General features: G+C 31.6%; 4 protein-coding genes across 4 annotated transcripts; 3 read left to right on the top strand and 1 right to left on the bottom strand.

The window, feature by feature from the left end:
• The first annotated feature begins 4,918 nt into the window (after nucleotides 1-4,918).
• LOC103846619 (histone H3.3) lies at nucleotides 4,919-5,323 on the top strand. The gene has a single exon (XM_009123577.3). The coding sequence runs from the start codon at nucleotides 4,919-4,921 to the stop codon at nucleotides 5,321-5,323; it is 405 nt and encodes a 134-aa protein (XP_009121825.1).
• A 1,107-nt stretch (nucleotides 5,324-6,430) lies between these two features.
• Nucleotides 6,431-14,548, top strand: LOC103846618 (DNA damage-repair/toleration protein DRT100-like). Its single transcript, XM_033281568.1, has one exon. The coding sequence runs from the start codon at nucleotides 11,840-11,842 to the stop codon at nucleotides 12,959-12,961; it is 1,122 nt and encodes a 373-aa protein (XP_033137459.1). The 5' UTR covers nucleotides 6,431-11,839; the 3' UTR covers nucleotides 12,962-14,548.
• A 236-nt stretch (nucleotides 14,549-14,784) lies between these two features.
• Nucleotides 14,785-16,815, top strand: LOC103846617 (DNA damage-repair/toleration protein DRT100-like). Its single transcript, XM_009123575.3, has one exon. The coding sequence runs from the start codon at nucleotides 15,495-15,497 to the stop codon at nucleotides 16,617-16,619; it is 1,125 nt and encodes a 374-aa protein (XP_009121823.1). The 5' UTR covers nucleotides 14,785-15,494; the 3' UTR covers nucleotides 16,620-16,815.
• A 433-nt stretch (nucleotides 16,816-17,248) lies between these two features.
• On the bottom strand, nucleotides 17,249-19,633 carry LOC103846616 (serpin-Z2). The gene is made up of 2 exons (XM_009123574.3): nucleotides 18,213-19,633; nucleotides 17,249-18,036 (listed from the first exon to the last, which is right to left on the bottom strand). The coding sequence occupies exons 1-2, from the start codon at nucleotides 18,708-18,710 to the stop codon at nucleotides 17,299-17,301; spliced, it is 1,236 nt and encodes a 411-aa protein (XP_009121822.3). The 5' UTR covers nucleotides 18,711-19,633; the 3' UTR covers nucleotides 17,249-17,298.
• Between the last annotated feature and the right edge of the window lie 710 nt (nucleotides 19,634-20,343).

Genomic DNA, 20,343 nt, shown 5'->3' with positions numbered 1-20,343 from the left:
CGTAGAAGATAGATTTTCGTGTGGGATTCATCATTCGCCAGAGTTGTTTTGCAGTAGTGTTGGAAAGTCGAGTTGTTTACATCAGCAAGTAATAATATAATGATGATAAAATCATTGTTAAGTGTGTTTAACTTTCAAAACCAAATCCACCAAACCCATGTATAAAGTACAAAAGAGCCTAACCTAATAAAGCATTTTGTCAAAACCTTCCACGTGCGTAAAAGTATGTCTTGTAGCCTTTTTGCATTTTTCTTGCCAATGAACTGGGCATGCTTCACACTTCTTTGCTACAATTTATTTAAGATTTGTTTGTAAACGTATTTCTTACAACAGTTACAAAATATTATAAAACTGGGACTAATTTCTTATCCATAATAATTCTTTTTTGGGCCAACGTATCCATAATAATCTATCTTATTAAAACTCAAGTACAAATTAGATTTGTTTGGAAACATGAATAACATTTAAAAAAAAAATTGTTTAGAAACATAGATTACAGTTTAAAAAAAAAAGTTTGTCTAGAAACATGGATTGCAGATTAAAAAAAGTTTGTTTGGAAACATATATTGAGTTAAAAACAAAAGATTTATTTGGAAACATAGATTGCAGTTTTAAAAAAAAAGTTTGTTTGAGAGGAGAGAGATTGTAGCATGGGCTCCTCCTATTGGTCGAGAGACAAAAGTGTGGGTCATGACTTTTTTTTAATTGGTTGTGTTAAACTTTTTTTCTCCTTCTATATTTATTTGATTCAATTATTATATATTAAATTATGCATTTAAGAAAATTATATCAAAATTTATCACTTTTCATACTCTATAAATAGAGACTTGTTTCATTAGATTTGGACAGAGAAAAAAAATCATCTTTAACCTCTCATAACTCTGTTTTTATATTTTTTTTATCTTCTTTGAAAAAATGGATCCCAACCAAAACCTTTCTAATATTCCGTGGTTAGAAATATTTCTAAGTTTGCGAGTTGAATTTATTATATTAATTATGCTATATGTTTTATTATTTGTGTTGTATGCTTATTAATGTATTGTATTGAATTTTAAATTTTTTGTAATTCTATTTTTTTTATTAACAGCTCTTTATATTTTTTTTATTTAATAATTGATATTTTTTATTGAAATTATAAAATTAAACATAAATTAATTAGTCATTTATACAACTTTTAAATATTTTAATTTAGTTTAAACTAATAGTTATTATTTATATGTAATTACAAAATAAAAGATGTAAAACAAAACAAAAATATGGAAAATAAAAATGGTAGGGTAAGATGTTGAATTTTATTAAACAAACCATTGTAAAGTATAAAAAATGAGTGGGTGTTGAATTATTAAGTGGAAGTAAGATAAACTGATGTGGAAGAAAGAGAAGATGATGTGGAGGGTGTTGTGTGTTGAATCTATTGTACATAGTCTTAGACCATGTGAAATGAGGGTGTGGAAACTCTCTGTCAACTGTTTAATCCCATACAATGAGAGTGTTGTAAACCTGTGTACAATGATGTGGCATCAACAAGCGTTGTATAGTTTCAACAGCTAAAAGAAAATTTTTTGTGGGCCACCGTGCCACGTGTTGCGATGTGGTTGGCTGAGCAGATTGCTTTTATTTTTAGGGAAATTGCACCCTATACACTAGACTTTTACCCTAATTAACCAAATACCCTAAATCCTACAATGTTATATCTTTCTCCATAGATACAAACTTGTCACATCATAGGTATTTTCATTTTTTTAGGGTTTTAAACCAATTCACCCTTATTTTTATCCCCACCCAATAATTCAAACACATTTATTATATAATAATTTTTTATTTAAAAATATGAAAATTATATCAAATTCAAGATTTTTTAAATCTATAAATAGAGACTACTCTCATTTCGTTTGGATACAGAAAAAAACATCATTTTTACTATAAGCAACTATTTAAGTGTTTTAAACCTTTCTTTTTTGTTAAATAGATGCTAATAATAATCATTTTACTCTTAACAATGTGTGTTTGTATCATGTGTATTTAAAGTTTCTTAATTTTAGTTGTTTTAATAATATTAATTTTCGTATTTTTAAAAATAAAATTAGGTAAAAATCTAACTTAAAAATGAATATATTCTTAATTTTAATTGTTTTATTAATATTTATTTTTGTATTATTTAAAAAGTAAGCTAATTATAATAATTGAAAATAATTATTATTAAAAGTTATGTTATTTTATTTTTAAGTTAATTATTAATATGTAATTATTATATTGTAAGAAAAACAAATAATATGAAATAAAAGTTGTGGGGTAGGATGTTGAATTTTTTAAAACAAACCATTGTAGAGGTTTAAAATGAAGTGGGTATTGAATAAATGAGGAAGGTATTCTTAGGAAATTCATGAGTGATCATGTTTTAGTAAGATAGATATTAACATGTAGATAAGAAAACTAATTAGAATGTAGTCGTGGACATATTATCCAATATCTGAAAAACAAACTAAAACCGAACCAAAAAGTCCGGAACTAAAACTGGATAAAAATATACAAAAATCTGAATGATTTCTACTTTTCTAAACCCAAAGAGCTAAAACCAAACGGAAAATCAACATAATATTATTAATTTATATATCTAATATAAACTTTTAATAAAAAATATCCAAAATCCAAATTACATGAATTATCTGGTTTTTCAGTTTTTTGAGGTTTAACTCAGGTTTTTTTGGTGATTTTGGAATTTTTGGCTTTAGACCCAAATAAATACCCAAATAAACCCAAACTATTTCTAATTTGGTTCACTTCGGGTTTTTTGAAAAAATAAAAACCCGACACGAACTCAACATCATCCGAATTGATCTGATTCGAAAAGTTATGGTTCATAAATGGGTCTTAACATCCCAAACCCAATTACTTGAAAACTGAATTAACCTAATTGACATGACCTAAAATTCGGATGTCCATCACTATGAGATGTTAAAATGAATTATTCTCAGTTAAATATCTTAAACTCAAATATTAAAATTCAGATCAGAAAAATTAGTAACTTTTAAATCGAAAATTTAACTAAAATGTTATTCCGCACTTTCAAAGCGCGGGTCAAAATCTAGTATATTTTAATACCACATCGATGATTTGTTATTTGAGATTTATATAACATAAAGAGTCTCAGTATTTAATGTGAGTATTGTATTTTGTTGAACAGATGTTCTAAGTCAAGATGATTTTAACATATAAACATTATAAATAGCCCATAAAATTTGTTTGTGCTATGAAGATATGGTCAAAACATATTACAAACAAATCATATGTTTCCATATAAACATTGGTGAATTGCTCAAAAATAAATTAAATTGCTCGTAAAGTAAATCTTAACTTCCAAATCAGTTTAAAATTATTAAACTCTCTTCACGCGGACATGTAATTCAGTTTAGAAAAAAAGTAATCCCTCCGCTTTTTTCACTTGACGCTTTATAGTTGTACACACCGATTAAGAAAAAAATTAATTTTCTACATTTGATTGTACTTTATAAATTCTCATTAACAAGGACATGAAATTCAGTTTAGAAAAGTACTCTTTTCGTTTTTTCCATTTGACGCTTTGTAGTTGTACACACCGATTAAGAAAACATTTAATTTTCTACATTTGATTATACTTTATACATTCTCATTAATACGGACATGGAATTCAGTTTAGAAAAAGTACTCTTTTCGTTTTTTTTTTTCATTTGACGATTTGTAGTTGTATACACCGATTAAGAAAACATTTAATTTTCTACATTTGATTGTATTTTATACATTCTCATTAACACGGACATGGAATTCAGTTTAGAAAAAAGCACTATTTTCGTTTTTTCCATTTGACGCTTTATAGTTGTACACACCGATTAAGAAAATATTTATTTTGTTACATTTTATTGTATTTTATACATTCTCATTAATGCGGATACAGAATTCAGTTTAGAAAAAAAAATACTTCTTTCGTTTTTTTTTTCATTTGACGCTTTGTAGTTGTACAACCGTTTAGGAAACCATTTAATTTTATACATTTTCTGAACAAAAACTTCATTAATTATCTTTCTAACCATAATCAACAATAGAAAAATAATATGCAGAATAGAAAAAATAAAATCATAATAATTTTACATTGAAATTGAAAATCATGTAATTTGGAACAAACAATATTCAAAACGTCATTTATTAAAAAAAACAAAGGGAATATCATTTTGTTGGTTATTTGTCTTTTTTTTTGCATATTGAAACAAGAACATGGGCAATATTGAATTTTTAACAATCCAAAATATGGTCAAAATTTATTAAAAATGATTTCTTTGTAGCGTGGATTAAACCCCATAGTTCTCACTAACATGGATATGAAATTCAGTGTAGAAATGATTATCATTTCTTGGTTCTTTATCTATTTTTTTTTTGATTTTGTATTTTGAAGCAAAACCATGGTCTTTATTTTTTAAATCATTTTAACGTTATGAACACTAATTTCATATTTTCCCTTGACAGTTATTATTTATACTAATATATATTTTCTCAAAACTAATTTAGAAGAAAATTTGATAATTTTCCTATGTTATAAAATGGGGATAAGCTTTTCTTAAATTTCAGTTTATGTATTTTGATTCTTATTAATCATCGCAAATCACCACCTATCACAATCTGAAAAGAAAAATATATTGAACGTTGGTTTTAGAGGAAATAAACAATTATTTTTTCTTAAAAAGTAAAAAAATTTCATGGTTTTTGTTGGTCAAATATTTTCAATGGAGATAAGAACCATCTTAAACTTCCTTGAACAAAGATATTTTTCCTAATTTCCATAAATCCTCTGTAAATAAATATATGTCTTCAACCACACACAAATTCTCAAGAAGCATCTTTCACAATCAAATCTAAGTTTTCACATTTCAAATTTTTTTTGTTCATAATGGTTCGTTCCAAACAGAAAGCTTGGATGATGCCCCCAGGAACTAGTCGCCCTCCGCGGATTACCAATATGATGAGAGTAACACCCGGTAACCGTAGCATTAAGAAGCCGTATAGGTACAGGCCAGGAACTGTGGCGCTAAGAGAGATCAGAATGTATCAGAAGAACACATATCCACTGATCCCAAAACTTCCATTCGAAAGATTGGTGAAAGAAATAGGCCAGAGTTTAAAGGCAGAGTTACGTTTCCAGGGCATCGCTATTGATGCTCTCCAAGAAGCAGCTGAAGCTTTTCTCGTTGAGTTCTTTCATGACGCCAATTTGTTTGCCATACATGCCAAGCGAGTGACTATCATGTGTAATGATATCATGCTTGCTAAAAGGCTTCGAGGTGATAAACTTTGAAGTCATGATATGTATTATTTAAGATTTGGGGATTAATATTCCCCTTTGAATGTACCTTTCTTCTTATTTGAAATAAATAAACTTTGCTTTGGTTGCCAATTTTTTTTTCTTGATTAGATTTGTCTGTTGAATATCTAAAAACTAAAAAGTAATAATTATTATCATATACATATAAATGCAAGAGTCGTAAACAGAGTTGTTTAGAAACGTGCTATGTCCAAGTCCTTGGGAAATTTCTTCTTTCCTCCCCTGGATACGACCTTCATTTTGAGTCCTAATTTATGTATATATTTCCCACAAATTTCTCATTTTCACGTCAACAAAATATGAAAGTACATTATAACCGGCAAAAGGTAATGATTTTAGATCATTTGATAAACTTGAATAATGATTGTTATCATAAGCCATGTTAGTATTTCAATCAATCGAACTATGCATCATTTTTATGCAATAAAATACTTTTAGACGGCGAACGAACGTCTACTCCTACATGTGGGCATCTAGAGGGGTAAGATTGTTTTCGAGTTAACATTATATATATTTTACGTAAATGTAAATGTTGTAAACGTAAGAAGTAGGTGCATGTCTTAATACTACCAGGCGCCAGATATTATTTGCTAGCTATCGCATAACGTTACAACCCCGACTGTGATGCATTTTTCGAACATATAAATCCTCTTGAAGAGGTATACTGAATTTGAATTTACAATCAGATGATAAACGCATGACTGGTCTAAAAAGTGTTTGTGCGCTGAGCTTTGATCTTAAAAGTATAGAATGTTACTATCATGCTATTTAAATCAATATTTTGTTTTTAGGTTATTGCACAAGAATTTATTTTGTAAAAAATATGTCCATTTTCAAACCCGTTTAAATCAATATTTTGTTTTTAGGTTAGTTGTAATAATATTACAAATATGTCAATAAACAAATAAGATATACGTCTTATTATCTGTTTAGCTAAGTAATTTAGAAACTTTGAAAACAACTTATCATTTGAAACTAATTAAAAACTAAACACATTCCAATCTTATCAGTTAACAAATTAATAAGGTAAATTATAACGATAACTCGAAAATTCATGATTTCCGTAAATCATGTAAGACGTGTGTGGTCAAAAATATGATATATGGTAATTTAAGAGATATTATTCCTTGATAAAAAAAAGAGGAAGAAATCTTATTCCTTAACAGATTTTTTTCTTTACATATCAGACATATTCTTATTTTCTTCTTCCTTATATGTATTTTCTATAAAGAAAAGTATTTTCAAAGAATTACATATTTACAAATTAAGAAGGAGATTTTGGTATAACAATACACAAATTGAAAGAAATTTACGGGGGTTATTGGCTTAAGAATTCTAGAGGAATTATTAAATTTTAAGAATCTATTGTTATTGGTTTATAAACTTCTGAAATCTTTCCAAAATCTATTGTTATTGGTTTGAGGACTTTTAAATTTTATTCAAATCTTTTGTTATTCAAAAAGTTTAGTTATTATTGATTTTTCTATTCTTTTAAAATCTATGTTTATTGGGAGGTAAATTCTTTATATTTTTACTCATAATCTAGATTTTGAAAATATCAAGTGTACTTATAAGATTTTAGAAATCTGTGTAACAGTAAGAACATACATATATAGCATGATATATCTTCTGTTTGGCCTATGATATAATCTTTCTTTTGTTAGAATGGTGTCTCGAAAAACAAAAAGTCAATGAAAACTAAACAGAAAAATCTTTCATGTATAGTCATAACGAAACAAAGAACAAACCATAGCACAAAGAAGCAGTACCATAAAAAGTATCTGTCTACGTGAACATACCAAACCATAATACCAATAAAAACAATCTGTCTCATTAACACTAATGACTTCCATTTCCTATTGCATGTGTCCACATTAGAAGCTATCATGTTTCTCTAATTATTAGCGTATTCAATGATTTTAGAACCTTATGAAAGTTCTCACTAGTGTCAAATAGTGATCTCTTGAACATGTCTATTGTGTAACAATATTTTGAACTCAGACCAATAGTTAGGAGAAATGTAGCCACCAACTCTTCAACACATATATTGCTGGTATCTCAAAGATATATTATGCTGAAACGAGAAACCAATAACAGCGAGAACTGATTTATCAAGATGTCTATCATTGTGTCAATTACGTGATGTTTATATATATAGTTTACATTAAGATTTTGTTTTGGAAAAATTCTAGAAAGATTGTTATACATTCCTTATAAGGAGAAACCTTGAAAAAAAAAATATTGTGCAAATCTATAATAATCAATAAAAATATATTGAAATCAATACATATTTGATGGAAATTTACACAATATTTGTAACTCTACTTAACTTCTAAAAGTCTGTCAACCTTTAAAATCACTAAACTCCTTCCGAATTCTGATTCCAATAACACCCCCCCCCCCCCCTCCCCCTTATGTTGTTTGTCCCTCCCAAGTATCATCACGAAATACATCATGGGCAGTGATAGTTTTATGATTTGTTTAAGGTGAATATTAATCGGATCAATTATTTCAAAAATAATAAGAATAAGATTTTTTAAAATTGTATTTAATGCTCCTACTCCAGTTTTTTAATCACGTAGAAAGTAATAAAAATCCATTTTTGTCTATGAATTCATTTTTCCAATAATTAATTTTTTTTAACTTTGAATCTAAATGACTTTATTAATGCATTATAGCGGAAATATTGTAGAACTTCAAAATTATAAAAATTGTTCTATCACCATGATCATATAAAGGCTCGTTAATGCTTAGACCATATTTAACAAACCATTTAACAATCTAAGTGTTTATTGTTAAATGCAACAATAATAAACACTAGATTTTGATCCACGCTTAGAAAGCGCCGGTTTGTTTTTCATTTATTAATAAAAATAGTTTAACAATTGTTCTATAATAATGTTTGGGTTTAAAAAATATTTGATTCAGACCCATGGTTGAATCCATAGATTCAATATTTTGTATATAATGCGGTTCAGATTTTATGAAAAATCATTAATTAAAAATAAGATAAACTCCGATAAAAACTCAAAAATTCACTATTAACCCGCGATCTAATACCATTGATCCAATAAAAACATATAATATCTGATAATATTTTTAATTTTTAGTTGCATTGCTCATATAATTTTTAATGTTGTATAAACTTGTGATTCCTTAGATTTTGATGAAATTTTTATCATGGCATTCAACTAAAATGATAATATAAAAAATTTATTGATATGATACTATTAGTTTATTTTTATTATTGATAACATATCATAAGTTTGTACTTTATTTTACATTTAAAATTTAATTTTTATGATACTTTTTAAAATAATCTTAAACACTCATAATTGTCATATAAATTTTATGTATAAAATAACAAAATAAATAATATTTTTAATTTTTGTATATGTATTAATTTTTGATTGATGAATAATATTATAGGCGAAAAATAATATTCAAATATGTAAATGATGTATATGGTTTAGGATATAGAGTTTTGGTTTGTATTGAAAATATGCATGATATTTGAATGATCTATTTTGAATATTGATACATAGGTTTAATAAATTAATATTTTGGTGTCATTATGTTAGTTTTCATAAATATTTATTTTCCAATTCTTTTACTCCAGATTATGTTGCAAATGAACAACAAATGATCGATTGTGCTGATTAAATAGTAGTATGAGACTAATATTAGGTGTATGTTAAAAATGATTAGTTGTATATTATATACATGCAGTGTAGTCCCAGCTGTGAATAGCCGTTTGTGCATGAATTAATTATTGTTTTGACCAATGTATATAATACAAACCGGCTTGAATTCACGGTTAAGGAAAGTATTATAAACATTATTTTAGAAAGTATAAACAATGGTCGTAGATAATGGTTTAAGTTAATAACTAATTGATCCAACAACTTTTTATAAGTAGATTTTTTATATTTTCTTCAGTTTTAATAGTATAGATGTAATTTAACAAGTAGCATTTACGCTAGAACGGAGTGGCTAACATTAATTATTAGTCATTATCTTACAATACTTCTCATTTACGTGTTTTCATCTCCCATTTACGTGTAAACAGTGATTCATTACATTAATTCTCGAAGTCTATTAAATTTTTATGCGTTTTTTAGGATTAGGAAAATTATTTTTATATGATAAGCATGTTTTCAAATAGAAAATATAGTTTTTGAATCTGATATATATACATACGGATCTACAAAATTATATATTTATTCATTCACAAAATCAATATACAAACCCTAAACGGATTTGCTTCAGTACATTTTTGCTTTAAAACAGATATTTGCTTTAAAATAGATATTTTCTTTAATAAAATAATTTAATTTTTAAGATAGAAAGACATATTATTAGGATAAGAAATTACAAACATTTTTGTAAATTGCATAAGAAGTTACAAACATTTACTTGGATTTCTATTATTAATAGATAAGATATACGGAAATTGAAATGAAGAGGAGGCTGGGTGATGAGGAAGAAGAACTCAAGCACATGCGTGCACATGAGTTAAGTTTCGAAAACGTCAATTCCATTAATGTCGCTCTTCTGGCTTATCTCACTTCCTTCTAAATCACCATTAACACAACTGCCAAATCTCTGTATCACGTTTGCTATCCTTTTTTCAGGGCCGACCATGAATTTTGATAAACCGTGATTTACTACAAGACCATGTTATTAGTATCTATATTATTAACTAGGGTGTTTTCGTACACCGTGGTGCAGTAATAAAAAAATTAAATTATATATAAAATAAAAGTTTATTATTAATTTAGATTTTATTATTTTTACATATATTTTAATCTAAATTTTGATTTAATTGAACATAAAATGAAGATAAAATGAACATTTTTGTTTATTTTAAATTATATTTAAGAATAAATATGTATATATTTAAAATTAGTAACTTAGATAGATTTTTTATCTATTTCTTTTGGATAATATATTAAATCAACTTGTATAAATTAACAAAAAAAAAATTGATACAAAGTTGTATAATGATCAAAAATTAAAACTAAACAATATTTTAAAATTTGCAGATATATAAAATAAATAATTATATTACGATTAAAAATATATATTTTTAAAAATTGTAAAAATAATTGAAATCCTTTTTAGTAATAAAATTGTATAATTATAAAAAATAGAAATAAATAATATTTCAAAATTTGTAAAATATTATTATATTATTCAGTGTCATATTTGAATAGATTTACTTTAATGATATTGTATAATTTACTCCCATATTCTAAAAGAATTACCAAAAATATAAATAACCATTAAATGTAATTGTCCATGTCACATTTAACCATAAGCCATGTTTTTATTTTTAGTATGTTATATCATATTTATTTAGTGAAACTGAATATAGAGAGCACATGAGTCAAAATTACTTTGCAAATAATGTATTGGGGACTAGGTGTTTTCTAGATCATGTGCAGTAATAGATTTTTAAATTTAAATTATATTTTTAAATATTTTTTTATTACTTTTACTAATATTTTAATAGAAATTTGATTTAATTAAACATAAAATTAAGATAAAAACATAATTTTCTTAAATTATATTTAAGAATATATCTGTATAATTCAAAATTATAATACCAGATATTTTTAATCTATTTATTTTGATTAAATATATTAAATCAACTTGTAAAAATTAATAAAAAAATTGATATATAAATCATATGATTATCAAAAATTAAAACTAAATAGTATTTATAAAATTTGTAGATATATAAAAGAAACTAATAATATTACAATTAAAATATATAATTTTAAAAAAAAATTGTTGAAAACTTTGAAAGTTTTAGTGATAAAATTTGTATAATTATAAAAATAGAATTAAATAATATTTCAAAATTTGTAACGTTACATTTGAATATATATATATTTAATGATAATGTAAGAGTTATTACTATATTGTAGAAGTTTACCAAAAATATAGATTAACAGTAAATATAATGTATGAATATTACTATATTTATTATAAAATTTAACAAAAATATAAATCAACATTAAATGTAATTATTCATATCATATTTAGCTATAGACCATGTCATCAATTTTAGTAGTCATGTCACATTTTTTTTATAAAATTGATTATAGAGAAGTTCTAGCAAATCACTTATCAAATAATGTATATAGGATTTATCTAATCTATATCTTGGAACTATTAGTACAGCCAAGCAACAGAAACAAGAACATAACCATGTTATTAATTAGTATCATTTGATTATATTGACAATTAAATAAAACTGATCATACTATGATCAAAGTGTATTATTAATTAATATAAACGAGAAGGTTCAACGAAGCAATATGCACTAACAAAAAGTATTGTTTCGTCGTGTTGCACCTATAAATACAACACCATACTCGTTAAGTCGTCTCCATGTCAAACCTGTGTAAGCTCATAAACACATCACACCAAGATTCTTCGATATTATATTTACTTTTATAGTCAGTCTTGTAAACGGGAGCCATGGATGCTAAGAATGCGTTAGTGATTGTATTAACCAGCATCGCCGTACTGCTTCTCGCCGGTGCCCCCACGGTGGTCCAAGCTTGTCTCCCTTCCGAACGAGCGGCGCTTCTCGAGTTCCGAGCAAAGCTCAACGAGCCTTACATTGGCGTATTCAAAACATGGAAAGGCCAAGACTGCTGCAACGGGTGGTACGGCGTGAGCTGCGACCCCAAAAGCCGCCGAGTCTCCGGCATCACCCTCCGCGGAGTATCGGAGGAGCCGATTTTCCAAAGGGCGAAACGGAAGGGGTTCATGACCGGCACCATCTCGCCGGCGTTGTGTAAACTCACTCACCTCTCCGGCGTTACAATCACCGACTGGGAAGGAATCTCCGGCGTGATTCCGAACTGCATCACGAATCTTCTTGCAATGAGACATTTGGATCTCGCCGGAAATAAAATCTCCGGCGTGATTCCGGCGAATATCGGGAAGCTCACGAAGCTAAGAGTGCTGAATCTCGCCGATAATAAAATCTCCGGTGTGATTCCTCCGTCGATCACGAGGTTGACGAGCTTATCGCATCTTGATTTGAGGAACAATTATATCTCCGGAGTCATACCGGGAGATATCGGCCGGTTAAAGATGCTGAGCCGTGTGCTCTTAACCGGTAACAGAATCTCGGGTCAAATACCCGAATCTTTGACCCGGATCTACCGGCTCGCGGATCTTGAGCTCGGGATGAACCGAATCACCGGTACGATCCCGGTTTCGTTAGGCAAAATGTCTGTTCTCGCGACGCTCGATCTCCACGGGAACTTGATCTCCGGTGCGATTCCGGGGAGTTTGATGACTTCGTCGATCTCGAATTTGAATTTGCGCGGGAACCGTCTTGCGGGAAGGATACCGAACACGTTTGGACCGAGGTCGTACTTCACGGTGCTGGATCTTTCGAACAACCGTTTACTGGGAGCGATTCCCGCGAGTATTACGACGGCGTCGTTTATAGGACACATCGACGTGAGTCATAACCAACTGTGTGGGAAGATTCCGACGGGATCTCATTTTGGTCATCTTGAAGCGGCGTCGTTTGCTTACAATAGATGCCTCTGTGGAAAGCCTCTTGGGAACTGTCCGAAATAATTAATGAATCATTAAGAAATGATTTGGGAGGGGAATCAAAAGCTTTGATTTTTGTTATGTTTATTCTATAGTACTACTATTTACATTATTATCATTTCATACGTAATTCCCATTTGGAGCTTTCTTCTTTATTACTTCCTCGTTTCATATTAAATGTCGTTTTAGAAAAAAAAATTCGTTAAAAAATAAGTGTCATTTTCGATTTTCAATACAAAATTTATTAATTTTATGCAAAATTTTTTTTTATTGGTTAAAATATAATTAGGTGTATAGGTAATAGTGTTTTTTTATAGAAAATGTATAAAATTAATTATTTTTTTAATCCGTGTGCCGAAACCTAAAACGATTTTTATAATGAAACAGAAGGAGTATTGTTAATCTTTTCTCTGTCTGCCATTATTCTCGAACGCTCATTGATGAGAGGGAACAAGTAGACAAATAAATATTTCCCGGTTCTAGATTGTAACTTGGCTTGCATATATCTCCTGACAGACGAGCCATTACCATGTGTATGTGAGACATGTGACGAAACAAAAATGTTGATCTCCATTAATCCTGCTAATGGTGGGTTTATTGTGGTTAATAATGGGCTTCAAATTACGAATTTTGTATCGATAGGCGCGGTCCAATTATAAATTAAAACATACAAAAAGTAGTCTAGTGGCCCTTGAGCCCAAAGTCGGTGGTGCATGGGTCGTGACCTGGGAGAATGTCTGGGTGCACGTGAATAATATACGCCAAAACAACATATAGAATTGTCGGATTAATCCATTATACATATAGCAGTCAAGTTCTTACAAAACGAAATACAAAACAACATATATGCGCTGATCAATCTCATGTTATATACCATTCATCTTGACGTAATATATTGACCCATAAATATATTCGTTATACCGTATGTGAGGAACTCTTGCCCGATAAAGATATATCATAATTAATAAGTAGAGATGAACATGATGACTTTTGTAGAAGAAAAACAAGATACGACATAAAGAACATGTCAATACCGTGCGGGAGAAAATTGTACAACACGTATTTTTGATGCTTTCAGGTTACTCTCTTATTAACAAGTATTCGGTATACTGTTATACCCATACATGAGAGAATCCAACAACAAGCATGTTTGAGATTTGAGACCTACATATTATTTGAGATTTGAGAAGTTAGAAAAAAATGTTCAGTCTATGTCTATATATTAATAGGACGTTTATAAAAAGTTATTTTAAAACAAATAATTTAGTTAATTACTTGTAGCATATATTTCACTTCTGTTTTCAACACCTCGTATTAATTGGGATGAGTTTCTTATGCTGCACAGCTAGTAGATACGAAGTGTACAAGTGGGACGACAAAATAAGTCGTGTATCCTTTGCAGTTTATGTGGTAACGTGATATGTCCTAGTCCTTCGGAAATTTTATCTTTCCTCCCCTGGATACTACCTCCACTTTGAGTACTAATTTATGTATATATTTCCTACAAGTTTCCCATCTTCACGTCAACAAAAAATGAAAGTACGTTATAACCGGCAAAAAGTAATTATTTTTAGATCATTTCATAAACTTGAATAATGATTGTTATCATAAGCCATGTTAGTATTTCAATCAATCGAACTATAAATCTTTTTTTTGTTATAAAATACATTAGACGGCGAACGAACGTCAACTCCTCCTACAGGTGGGCGTCTAGAGCGGTAAGATTGTTTTCGAATAAAGATTATATAGTTTACGTAAACGTAATAACTAGGTGCATCTCTTAGTAGACGCCGGAGATTTGTTTTGCCTTTGCCTAACGTTACAACGCCGACTGCATTTCGAACATATAAAACTTCATAGATTTACAATCAGATGATAGAAGTAGGAAGAGTATTTACATGCGTTGAGCTTTGATCTAAATTGTATCGAATGTTACTGTGAGTCTGTGAGCTATATAAGTAAATGGAAATGAAGAAGAACTCAAGCATATAAAGCGCACATGAGTTATATTTCGAATAACATCAATTCCATTAATGTCGCTCTTCTGACTGATCTCACTTCCTTTTAAATATCACCATTAAATAATTGCCAAATCTCTGTATCACGTTTACTCTGTCTCCAAACCTCTCCCCTTTTTAGGGCCGACGATGAATTTTGAGAAACCTAGCTCAAACTATACCTGGATTTACAACAAAACCATGTTGTTAGTATCCAATCTATATCTTGGAACTATTTTTGATTATTTAGTACAACCAGGTGACAGAAAGAACATAACCATTAGTATATACTTGTTAATAATTAGTGATCTACTAATGACCCAACATTAATTAGATTAGAAAGCATGCAAAAGATGTGACGTGGCAATATATGAGAAGGTTCGACGAAGCAAGCAAAAATAAATTTTCCTCGTCCATATGAAGACTGTATGACTATAAATACAACACCATCGTAGTTAAGTCCCTTCCATGTCAAAACCTATGTAAGCTCGTAAACACATCACACCAAGATTCTTGGAGATATATCTTTCTTTTTATAGTCACTCTTGTAAACGGGAGCCATGGTGGATGCCAAGAAGGCGTTAGTGATTGTACTGATCAGCGTCGTCGTATTACTCCTCGCCGGTTCCCCCACGGTGGTCCAAGCTTGTCTACCCTCCGATCGCGCTGCGCTTCTCGAGTTCCGATCAAAGCTCAACGAGCCATACATTGGCGTGTTCAATACGTGGAAAGGCCAAGACTGCTGCAAAGGCTGGTACGGTGTGAGCTGCGATCCCAAAAGCCGCCGAGTCTCCGGCATCACCCTCCGTGGAGTATCGGAGGAGCCGATTTTCCAGCGGGCGAAACGGAAGGGGTTCATGACCGGCACCATCTCGCCGGCGATATGCAAACTCACTCACCTCTCCGGGATCATCATCGCCGACTGGGAAGGAATCTCCGGCGTGATTCCGAGCTGCGTCACGAATCTCCTTGCCATGCGACATTTAGATCTCGTCGGGAATAAAATCTCCGGCGTGATTCCGGCGAGTATCGGGAAGCTGATGAAGCTGAGAGTGCTGAATCTCGCCGATAATAAATTATCCGGTGGGATTCCTCCGTCGATCACGAGACTGACGATGTTAGCGCATCTGGATCTTATGAACAACAATCTCTACGGAGTCATACCGGGAGACATCGGCCGGTTAAAGATGCTGAGTCGCGTGCTGTTAACCGGTAACAAACTCTCGGGTCAAATACCCGAATCTTTGACCCGGATCTACCGGCTCGCGGATCTTGAGCTCGGGATGAACCGAATCACCGGCCCTATACCGGCTTCGATGGGGAAAATGTCGGTGCTCGCGACGCTTAATCTCGACGGGAATTTAATCTCCGGGGCCATTCCGGGGACACTAATGAACTCGTCGATCTCGAATTTGAATTTGAGCGGGAACCTTCTCGCGGGAAAGATACCGAACACGTTCGGACCGAGGTCGTACTTCACGGTGCTGGATCTTTCGAACAACCGTCTGCAGGGAGCGATTCCGGGGAGTATCACGACGGCGTCGTTTATAGGCCACCTTGACGTGAGCCATAACCATCTTTGTGGGAAGATTCCGACAGGATCTCCTTTCGATCATCTGGAAGCGACGTCGTTTGCTTACAATAGCTGTCTCTGTGGAAAGCCTCTCGGGAAGTGTCGGAAATAATTTAATCAAATCATTAAGAAGTGATTCGGGGTAATCAAAAGCTTGATTTGGGATATGTTTATTACACACTGTTACGTTAATACATTATGTTCATGTTGTAACTAGCCTTTTGAAAGAGGCAAAGCTATATATATAATTCAAGCGTTTTGTTTGATGTTTTAAGTTTATAAAGAGCATAAAAGTAATAAATTATTTATAATAGTTTTAAATTTTTTTTTTTAAATGTTAAATTTACTGATCATCATTAAAAAGAATGTTAGCTAAAAATAATCCAAACCAAAAAAAATCTATTGAGATCTAATTATGACTCGCATATGTGCACATGTTTGTTATCTTGTTCTTTGCCATAATCCAAAGAAACAATGAATTCAAAAGATTATTTAACTGTAGACCAGTTAAAAAAATCTCAACAAGTTTGTATATTTCCTTGCCAACCAATTTACTCTCAACAAATCTCCACGTGATTAAGATCTTTAAACAAAAATTAATTAAAATGAAAGAAAATAAACACATGCATCTTTTCAATATTCTTTGTAATGCAACATCTAAATAAAAAAGTTCCAAAAAAAAAAACATCTAAATCAACACCCGAAAATCAATATGGGCTCCAATGTAGCAAAGTTGCAATTTCATTAAAACAAAATCTAAAACAAAAGCAAAAGCAAACTGCAATCCGGTCTTAAGCGGAAGAAGTTTCGGTAGGATCAAAGATTTGACCAACGAACATAATGGTTCTAGTTATGTCTTCTTTGATCAAAAAAAGAAACGGATGATCAGCCACAAAATCTATCAACCTCACACTGCTGTAGCCTTTGCTACCTCTGCGGCCTCCTTTAATAGTAACAGCCGCAGCTTCTGCACCATCTTCATCGATCTCGACCAAAGCTTTATGGTGCAGTTCAACCGATTCCAGCTCCAATTCATTGAAAGCCTTGGAAGCCTCAAAACCGAATTCGATCTTAAACTTTGGGATTCTGAATTCACCAACACGAACTTTTTCACTGGGAATGTGACTATCCAAGAATCCAGGAGTAGATGCCATTCTCTTCACCAGATTCTCTAGTCCATCCTTCTCGTCCGGGAGATAGAAATACATTGAGAATAGGCGGTTGGTATCACGGCCTTGTTGAAACGAGAGTTTAAGAACCTTGAAATCATCGTATTCCCTTACGTATTGCATCCTAAAGGTTGTGGTCATGAACGGCACAGAGACTGATGTGCCATCGAGATGGTAAAACTCTTCCTCACTTGTCTCAGACTTGGGGAATTTGTTTTTCCAGGCTCCTTTGAAGTAGATTGCGTTTCCATAAATCCAGTCGGTGTCACTTCTAACAGAAGTAGGAGGAAGCATGCTTTGGATGAGAGCATTGGTGTGACGTGAAGCCCACTCATTCACCTCCATACGCACTTGTTCACTCTGTTTCAAATCACACAAATATAAAGGCTAGCTAACTTATCAGAAAATTGTATGGCAAAGCAAGAAAAGCTAATCAGCTCTTGTCCTAGAAGTAGGATCACACATCGGGAATTCTAAAGGATATTAAGTAATATATAAAGGGATAGCTAGAGAAATCGTTGAAACTAGAAACAAACCTTGAATCTAAAATCAACTTGAGCAAAAGCAGCTTTGAAGAAATTCTGAAAGACATCTTTCTTCGAGGGGCTAACAGATAGGGACTGCTCCATCCACACTCCATTAACAGCCGAGATCTTAGGGCCACCGTTCCCACTTCCATCGACGAGGACGGTGTTTGTTACTTCATGGAAGACAGCGTTGAGCTCATCGATAGAGGATGAGCTAAGGATGGAGAAGATGAATGATCTGAGTGTTTCTGTTTCGGAGGTAACGGCCACCATGGTTAGAACGGCGCTGATTGATGCAGGAGAGAAGACGAAGTTAGAGTTTCTGGCTAGGGCAGAGATTACTTTCTCTGCAAGGAACATAGCGACGTCGTTTTGCTTCTTCATCGCTTCTCCCACATCAACCTCTGAGTTTAAAGAGGCACTTGTGATTGTCACATCCTTCTTTGAGAGAGATTGGCTTTCGAGTTCTGGTGTGCTAAGCTTTTGTCTCTTCTCTTTTGGGTCCATCTTTTAGGTTTTCTGTTTTCTTAATTTCTTCTCACGATATACACATATATATATATATATATATATATATATATATATATATATATAATATATGATCAGGTAAAAAAATGTCATATTTCCTTAATTAATAGTAATTAAAAAATTATTTAATAGTAATTTTTTCTACAAAATGTCTTTTTTCAAATCCTAAAGACAAAAAGATCTGTAAACTAATTTATTTAATACTAATTTTCTGTTTATAAAATCCTGAAGAAAAGATAAATGTAAAAGATTATTTAATAGTATTTTCTCTACTTTTTCAAAAAAAAAAGATTTATCAAATAGTTAATTTATACTTATTTCCTTTTCTAAAAAAAATATAATTGTAAAAAAAAATTGATAGTAATTGTCCTTTTCTAAAATCTCAAACATAAGAAAATTGTAAAAGAGTATTCAATAGAAGTTAGGGAGCGTTTCTTTAAGGCTAGAGAGGAAAAAGGTTGTTTTGTTTACAGCGATAAAACCTAAAGGCCGGAATGAAACTGAAGCTCAAATGTGATTCGGATGCAACTGGTGAGAAGTTTAAACAGGCAGCAAGCTTTAGGTTGAGGAAAGGAATGAGTCATCAATACAACCCCATGAGTTTCGTGATGAGCGGTACACAGAGGAACTTTGCGTTGTCACCATTGTTCAGCTTTAGAGATGAAACATACAATCTGTACTTCATTGTACGAACTTGAAGAAATCAACTCCTCGTGTACATTGGGAGAAAGAAAATAAGAAAAAAAGTTTTATGAAAATAGCTAGAAGGATTGTGTTTAGATGCTTAGAAGGATTGTGTTTAGGTGGTTTATGTTATGCAATTATAATCTACACATGTATGTTGCACGTTATAATAGATATAGACAAGGGTTTTTTAAAATTTAGTGAAAAATTATTGCACATCTGTAGTTGAAGTTTACCAAACCTAGTCCCTTTCTCTCTCGAAGCAAAAGGCGCCGTCGTCGTTCATCTTTGTTGCTCCGGCGGTTGGCGTCTCTTGCCACCGTCGGAAGCGGTTCTAATTTTTTTCTTCTTAGCTTGGCGGATCTCCACTTTGGACTTGCGACGTTGAAGGTTTGGGTTGCGATCTGGCTTCAAAGAGATGTTTTGTGTGGTTATTTGGTCAGATCTTTGTTCGCTCTCGCTGGATTGGAGAATCGGCGGTCTGAGGTAGCGATTGGCTTCGGTGAGGTGGTCGTTGGCCTGTTGGTAGTGGTCCGACACCGGTGAAGTTCATGGGTCTCGTCTTGTCTTGATTTTTTCCTGTTTGCAACCTTTTCTTTGACGTTTATAGTATGGTGAAGTTATCTTTATTTAGACTAGTTTGAGGCTGTGGTTGCTTGTGAAAGGCTTTGTTGTGAGAGCGTGTGTCTGTGTTTCTACCGGATTGCTTGGGGGGGTCTGCTAGTTTCGAAATTATTTTCTGGTGCGCGGTGGCAGGTTTAGCCGGCTCTGATGTGGGGTTATAATTCTTCCATCGATCCTGGTGTCTCGTTTTCAGGTGGTCAATGGTGGTGCGTTGTGCTAGTTTCTCCAGCTCTGCCCTTTCGTTAGTGCATCAAAGGTTCTCTTTTGTTCTGTTTTATGCCTTAGTGGTCTTAGTTCTAATAAG

This window comes from Brassica rapa, chromosome A10 (genome assembly GCF_000309985.2).
Source record: "Brassica rapa cultivar Chiifu-401-42 chromosome A10, CAAS_Brap_v3.01, whole genome shotgun sequence".
NCBI classification, from domain to species: domain Eukaryota; kingdom Viridiplantae; phylum Streptophyta; class Magnoliopsida; order Brassicales; family Brassicaceae; genus Brassica; species Brassica rapa.
The sequence above is the reverse complement of the archived record's forward strand: the minus strand, read 5'-3'. Positions and strand labels throughout refer to the sequence as shown.

What these genes read in the sequence shown, in the direction of transcription:
- LOC103846617 (XM_009123575.3), top strand. Translation starts at nt 15,495, where the DNA reads ATGGTGGATGCCAAGAAGGCGTTAGTGATTGTACTGATCAGCGTCGTC.
- LOC103846618 (XM_033281568.1), top strand. Translation starts at nt 11,840, where the DNA reads ATGGATGCTAAGAATGCGTTAGTGATTGTATTAACCAGCATCGCCGTA.
- LOC103846616 (XM_009123574.3), bottom strand. Translation starts at nt 18,710, where the DNA reads ATGGACCCAAAAGAGAAGAGACAAAAGCTTAGCACACCAGAACTCGAA. An exon ending in AAGTTGATTTTAGATTCAAG is followed by an intron (nt 18,037 to 18,212) that starts GTTTGTTTCTAG and finishes GATTTGAAACAG; the next exon opens with AGTGAACAAGTGCGTATGGA.
- LOC103846619 (XM_009123577.3), top strand. Translation starts at nt 4,919, where the DNA reads ATGGTTCGTTCCAAACAGAAAGCTTGGATGATGCCCCCAGGAACTAGT.